Here is a 7,500-nt window from a genome sequence, read left to right on the forward strand (position 1 = left end):
TACTACTACTAATAACAACAACAACAACAACAACAACAAAAATAATGTCACCAGATCTATTCTAGCATTGCCGACGGCCATCTCATCATTTTCCCCATTTCATTGGAACTATTGAGTTTTCTAAAAAAAAAAAACAAAAAAAAAAAAAAAACCAACAAAAACAAACAAACAAAAAACTAAATATCTTAAAAGATTGTGTATTTATTCAACGCCTTTATTAATTCTATTGAAAAAAAAAGAGGAAAGAAGAGATTATATAAATAGCCACAAGAGCTTTTCTATCTGTAGGTAATTTTAAATGGTTTAAAATTTTAAATGTCTGGGGTTTTATTATTAAAATTCAAGATGAACCAGATTAAAAAAAAAAAAAAAAACATTAAAAAAAAAGATAATTTAAAAAAAATTAAGATAATGCTCTGACTAGACATCAGAGAAATTCCGAATGGCAATGGAAATACTGGCATACTCCGCGGAAAAAAAACACGTATTTCAAAATTTGGCCATAAAACTCGTCCTTCAAATATCGATCGATTAAAATGACCCTCATCTTGGCAAAAACGTTCAAACCCGGGACTTCGCCGAAGTCCCGGGTTTGAAAGTTTTTGCCGAGATGAGGGTCATTTTAATCGATCGATATTTGAAGGACGAGTTTTATGGCCAAATTTTAAAATACGTTTTTTTTTTTTTATAGAGTTTGGCTGAACGCTGTGTTCAAATTAATGAGAGTGAAAATTGTTTGAAATCCTTTCTTAAAAAAATATAGCATTGTGGAGAACATTGTGCTTATTTGAGTCAAAAAAAAATTGACACGGCGCACAACTCTACTGAAAGATTTGAAAATTAGAAATGTATTTTTTACAGATAGATAAACAGATAACTTGATTTCCTTTTATAATTTAAAGTCAGTTTGAAAGTTCGTTGAGTCAAACAGATATCATAAAATATGTACCAACGACGACACTTGACTCCAAAAATGAACTAATTATGTCACTGTAAAAAGTTGTCAATTTGCGTCATCTATTTATGACATCAAGTATTATTATTACTTCCGTTGTGTTGTTGATTTAGCGGATTTCAGTCGCCATTTTGATTCTTTTTTTACTATTAGGGTTAGCTCGAGAGGTTAGTCATAAGTGTTATTAAAGGTGCTAGGGTGTTTGTTTTTCCATAAGTTAAGTAAAGGGGAGACATTCCGAAAGCTCCTACATCCCCAGTATTCTTTAAATTTGTATTTTCACTGTTGATATTTTGTCAGGCATTTATTTATTCAGTTAGTCATTATATAGAAGTATTTTTAAAACTCTAGAACAAACCTGCAGTCCGAGAGTTGTTTTTTTTTTCTATTAGGGTTAGCTCGAGAGGTTAGTCATAAGTGTTATTAAAGGTGCTAGGGTGTTTGTTTTTCCATAAATTAAGTAAAGGGGAGACATTCCGAAAGCTCCTACATCCCCAGTATTCTTTAAATTTGTATTTTCACCTTTGATCTTTTGTCAGGCGTTTATTTATTCAATTTGTCATCATTTTTTCTATTAGGGTTAGCTCGAGATCGGAGGATTTTTTTTTATATAAGGGTTAGTCATAAGTCTTATTAGAGTGCTAGGGTGTTTGTTTTTCCTTTTGGGGGTTAATTAAAGGTACTAGGTTGAATTTTTTCTTTGGGTTAGTTGAGGGAATATATTATTAAAGTTGTTTCACTTTGTAGGGGCTTTCGGAAGGCCTCCCAAGTAAAGCGTAGTAAAGACTTGGGACGTATTGATATAGATATCTACTGACTGATAAACCAAAATCATGCCGAATAAAGCATGGCAGCGACGACAAGCACGTCAATTAAAATTTGCATTCAGAACTAGATCTACTAATACTACTACGACTACTACTTCCGCTACTTCTACTACTAATACTAATAATACAGAAACTGCTCCTCAACAAAATGTAGCTCAAACAGTGGAAATTACATCAGCTGCAGATCAAGAACAGGATACAACAACAATACCTCTTATCTCACCACACAACACAGGACGCATGAACAAAGTTTGTCGTTTTTGTTCAGCAAAACTATGGCACGGTGAATCAACCTCGCTATGCTGTGCCAACGGGGAAGTATCACTGGCACCTTTACAACCCCTTCCGGATAATATAAAGAGTCTTTACACGGGTAACGACAGAAATTCTAAGCATTTTCGAGAACACATCCGTGCTTACAATTCTATGTTTGCATTCGCCTCCTTGGGTGTACACGAAGATTTCTTGCCTCCTGGGATATACTGTTTCCGAGTTAGTGGTACCGTCTACCATAGAATAGGTCATATTCAACCCAACAGTGATAATGATAGACCAAAATTTGCCCAACATTACATTTATGACACTGAACACGAAATTCAAAATAGGCTTTTTTGGAATAGAAGTCTTAATACTGATATTTTGACAACTATATCTACCATCATGGCTACTGTTAGTCCCTTTGTTGAATTATATAAGCATGCCGCTGCAGCTATTGAAGATGCTGGAGATCAAGGGAAGGATATTAGAATGGTGCTGCGAGCAGATTCATCAAAAGATCCCCGTAGATATGATTTACCGACTGCTTCAGAAGTTGCTGTTTTACTCCCAAATAACCCTATAAACTGTAGTAACCGGAGGTATATACCGCAAATCAGATGACCATCCAAACCAACAGTCAATTATGCGTATCAGTGAAACACATCCTCACTTTGATCCGTTGCATTATGTGCTCTTCTTTCCAAAAGGAGAAGAAGGTTGGGTGCCCAACATTAAATTCAACAGAAAGCGAACCGGTCAGGTCAGTCCATCATTATTTTATGCTTATCGACTTATGGAGAGAGATAGTTTTAATGTAATCTTGCACGGAGGTCGTCTCCTGCAACAATATTGTGTTGATCAGTATGCTAAAGTTGAAGAGCAACGCCTGCAATACATTCGATTTAATCAACAGTCATTACGAGCAGAATTGTATCAAGGACTGGTGGATGCAGTGTATCGAGGTGACGCACATGGAGCTACAGTAGGGACCAAAATTGTTTTACCATCTTCATTCACAGGGGGTCCAAGAAACATGCTCCAATTATACCAAGATGCAATGTCAATTGTTCGCAGATATGGTAAACCAGACTTATTCCTTACTGTGACCTGTAATCCATGTTGGCCAGAGATAACAAATGAACTGCATTCACGACAAACAGCTGCAGACCGACCAGATTTAGTCGCAAGGGTCTTTAAAATGAACTTAGGGGCATTGATGGAAGAGATAATTAAAAAAGAACTTTTTGGCAAAGTCTTAGCATATGTCAAGGTCATTGAATTTCAAAAGAGAGGCCTACCACATTCTCACATCCTGATTATCCTTGATCGCAGTGCCAAACCCATAACTACTCAAGATATTGATAGGTTGGTGTGTGCAGAAATTCCACAAAACAAAACATTACAGAATTTAGTTTCAAAACACATGATGCATGGTCCCTGTGGCCTGGCCAATCCCAACAGTCCATGCATGAAAGATGGCAAGTGTTCCAAGAGATTTTCAAAATCATTCAGTGAGACGACACATACAAATGACTCCACTTATCCCCTGTATCAGAGACGTAATGATGGAAAATCAATCTTCAAAAGAGGAATTGCCCTTGACAATAGATGGGTTGTCCCATATAACCCGTATCTCCTCAGCAGATATATGGCACATATCAATCTTGAGGTGTGCAACAGCATAAAAGCGGTGAAATACATGTATAAGTATGTGTACAAAGGACATGATAGAGTAATGGTAGAATTCCAAGGGGAACAAGATGATGAAATTAGGAGATTTGTTGATGCACGTTATGTTTCAGCAAGTGAATCTTGCTGGAGATTATTCCAATTTGACATGCAAGACCGATACCCGGCAGTCCAACGTTTAGCTTTGCACTTGGAAAACCAGCAGTCTGTAACTTACAGAGAAGGGCATGCGGAAAAAGCTGTAAGGAGACTGAAAGACACCACACTAACAGCATGGTTTAAGGAGAATGCAATAAACCGTGAGGCTAATACTCTACTGTATACTGATATGCCGGAACATTACACTTGGGATAGTAGAACGTGCATTTGGAAGAAGAGATAGAGAAACCGCCTGGCAATCGGTAGAATGTACAGCGCCCATCCAGCAGAAGGGGAGCGCTTCTTTCTTAGATTATTGCTGCAGCATGTAAGGGGAGCAAAATCATTTGAAGACCTAAAGAGATCAGAAGTAGGAACATTACACCATACTTTTCGACAGGCCGCGTCTGCTATGGGTTTATTGGAGGACGATGATGAGTGGATAAACTGCATGGCAGAATCAGCATTTGTTGCCTCAGCAAGTCAACTCCGACAGCTTTTTGTCACGATTTTGATCTTTTGCAACCCCACAGATCCTTTTTCCTTATGGAATACTTTTCAAGACCAGCTAGCTGAAGATTATTCTCATGTTGAAAGTATGACTGCTGAAGCTTGCGTTAGTAAGACACTTGAAGACGTTAACAGGCTTCTTATGATTCACAATAGATCATTAAAAGATTATCAACTGCCTGAGCCTACAGAATCATACGCAACTGCCTGTCAAGTATGAGATCCAAATGAGCAACGACAAATTGCTCACAGTCGAAAAATGAAGATGAATCATGACCAACAGTTAGCATTTACTGCCATTTTGGATGCAATTGACGTACCTGAACAAGACCGGGTGACCAATGTCTTCTTCAACGATGGCCCTGGTGGAACTGGCAAAACCTATGTATATAACACGCAGAAATCAGAGGTCGAGGACTTTCAGCTACACCTGTTGCATCATCTAGAATTGCTGCAGAATTATTGCACGGTGGTAGAACAGCACATTCAACGTTCAAAATTCCAATTCCAATAACGGATAACAGCACCTGTAGCATCAGTCGCCAATCAGACACAGCTAAGTTACTAAAGAGTAGTTCTCTCATAATTTGGGATGAAGCACCTATGATGGACAGGCGTGTGTTTGAATGTGTGAGCAGGACATTTTGTGACATAACAGGCAGTTCAAAACCTTTTGGGGCAAAGTGCTTGTACTTGGAGGGGATTTTCGGCAAATTCTACCTGTTGTTAACAAAGGAAGTGAAGCCGATATATTAAGTGTCACACTTAACAAGTCAATTATTTGGAATTTTGTCACCATTTTTCACCTGAACAAGAACATGAGGGTTACTGATGACAATAACTGTTTTGAAAATTGGCTTCTCCGCATCGGAAATGGTACAGAGCCGGTTTTCAACGAAATAGGAAAGTATTCTCTTAAATTACCTACAGCGCTATGCCTTCCTGAAAATGACCCAGAATGCTTGATAAATGCTGTATACAATGATTTGAATCTGAACTATGCGGATGAACGTTATCTATCAGAGAGAGCAATTTTGACTACAACCCATGAAAATGTTGACAAAATAAATGCAGCCGTTCTGTCCAGGTTGACCTCATCAACTGAACAAATTTACCGCAGTGCTGATTCCATTCAAAGTGACTCTGACATCAACTTATACCCGATTGAATTCTTGAACGAACTTACACCTCCCAGACTTCCTCCACATGCATTACATTTGAAAGCCAACACGTCAGTCATGCTGCTTAGAAATATAAATCCTAAATCAGGCCTCCTAAATGGCACCCGTTAATAATTAAATTAGGTTCAAAAGTATTAGAAGCCAAGATAATTACCGGTAGTAGAGCTGGCGACATAGTGTTTATCCCTGGAATCAATCTGACGACAACAACGGATTCGGGCTTACCATTTATTCTAAATAGAAGACAGTTTCCGGTACAATTGTCATATGCAAAGACAATTAACAAGTCTCAGGGGCAGACATTAAGCAAGGTGGGGATTTTCTTACCACAACCGGTATTCACACACGGACAACTGTATGTTGCTGTGTCACGGGTCAGAGGCTATCGTGGCTTAAACTTCATGTTGGGCCACACAGAAAAATCAACCGAAGATATACCGAATTACACAGACAACGTTGTTTACCAATCTGCCCTCATTAAATGATGGTGAGTACAGTTTCGAATGAAAATAGTTCTTTCCCCGCGAAATTGCGGGCTTTTTACTAGTAACATAAAAATAAGGTTAGAATATATAGACGATGTTATTTGTATATCGTTCCTCTAATTAGTTGAAAACGACGTCTTCATATACGCAGGTCTGGTATCCGAACCAAAATATGGGCCTAATTTAAAATTGTTGTAATGGACAATATATTTTTTTTTTGAGATTTCCTTTACAACAAGTAGCCCACCATGAATTCGGTTATCAGACCTGCGAATAAGGCCACGTCAGTTGCAAACAAAACCACAATTTCAACCACGATTTTAAAAAATAAATAATTTATACTGAATTTATGTCTGTCAATAAATAAAGAAATATAATTGTGAGGCTGCGTTGTCTTGTGGTATGGCATTCGTTTTCGGACATCGGAAGGTCCTGAGTTCGATCCCCAACGACCCGGCCACTGCGTCCTCTGCTGTCTTCCGGATAAAGATCGGGCACGGACAAAATACTAAGAATAAAGAGAAGAGTCGCTCGACCTAGCCATACAAAGCACCCGACGTCATCAGCCATTTTCTCTTTTTTTTTCGAGCTTAGTATGGGTAGGTCTAGCGGCTCTTTTCCTTATTCTTCATATTTTGACGGTGCTCTCCCGACGTCTTTATCCGGAAGACGGCAGAGGACGGCAGTGCCGGGTCGTCGGGGTCAGTCTCCGGTGTGGGTTAGGCCTAAGCGGAGCATAGCTGAGTTTTTGGAAAGGTCTCTCGCCTCAGATCCTTTCACTGACGGAAATGCAAAGTAACTGGCTGTTAACAGTATCGTTTCTGTCGAACCCCCCCCCCTCTCCCACACACACACACACACACACACAAAACAATTGTAATATTGCCTAACAGGCGTCGTATCTCGTCCTATAATGTGTTGAATGTTGCTGTTGGCTTACCACCCCGTGTAAAGCGCATTGACCATAGTTTAGTGGATATTGCCCTTTATAATGGTCACATTATTTTATGTCACATTTACCCAACTGATATTAAGTAAATATTACACCTTTATTTTCGGACATATAATCGTTAACTAACAGGTATTCATTTACAAAGTACAAAGAGGGGATTTGAGTAAAGAGCCTTTGCCAAGGACTTAATCAACTATGCGCTGCTCAGAGCGAGACTCAAACCTTCAAAATCCCGATCCAAAAGCGAGTGTCATACCACTACACCACGACATAGCCGCACACGATAAGTAATTGATCTTTCCATAGAAACTCAATAGATAATATTCTTCTCAAATTCATTTTGATAAAATCTCATCTCATTTCAGGCGGAAGTCAACATCCATATTCGTGATTCCGTCAACAACGCGCCTCTGATCAGGATGACAACAGCACCCACCAGCGCACGCTTTCACGTGTCGGAAGATGCTAAGCCGGGCTTCGTCGTGACCCATTTCGTTGTTGAAGA

At 38.9% G+C, this 7,500-nt stretch overlaps 2 protein-coding genes across 2 annotated transcripts in view; both read left to right on the forward strand.

Annotated features, from left to right (window-relative positions):
• Positions 1 to 2,683: 2,683 nt before the first annotated feature.
• Positions 2,684 to 4,111, forward strand: LOC144962180 (uncharacterized). Its single transcript, XM_078895119.1, has one exon. The coding sequence runs from the start codon at positions 2,684 to 2,686 to the stop codon at positions 4,109 to 4,111; it is 1,428 nt and encodes a 475-aa protein (XP_078751245.1).
• A 525-nt stretch (positions 4,112 to 4,636) lies between these two features.
• LOC144962181 (protocadherin-1-like) overlaps positions 4,637 to 7,500 on the forward strand; it is a gene marked incomplete at its 3' end in the record, with an annotated part of 4,428 nt that continues 1,564 nt past the window's right edge. Inside the window, exons 1-2 of the mRNA XM_078895120.1 lie at positions 4,637 to 4,849; positions 7,361 to 7,500. The exon at positions 7,361 to 7,500 is cut by the window's right edge and continues 1,564 nt beyond it. Coding sequence (XP_078751246.1) covers positions 4,637 to 4,849; positions 7,361 to 7,500 — 353 coding nt within the window. The remainder of the gene's footprint in view (positions 4,850 to 7,360) is intronic.

Source organism: Berghia stephanieae, unplaced genomic scaffold (genome assembly GCF_034508935.2).
Source record: "Berghia stephanieae isolate SIO BIC M18660-M18661 unplaced genomic scaffold, UCSD_Bste_1.3 scaffold667, whole genome shotgun sequence".
NCBI classification, from domain to species: domain Eukaryota; kingdom Metazoa; phylum Mollusca; class Gastropoda; order Nudibranchia; family Aeolidiidae; genus Berghia; species Berghia stephanieae.

What these genes read in the sequence shown, in the direction of transcription:
- LOC144962180 (XM_078895119.1), top strand. Translation starts at nt 2,684, where the DNA reads ATGCGTATCAGTGAAACACATCCTCACTTTGATCCGTTGCATTATGTG.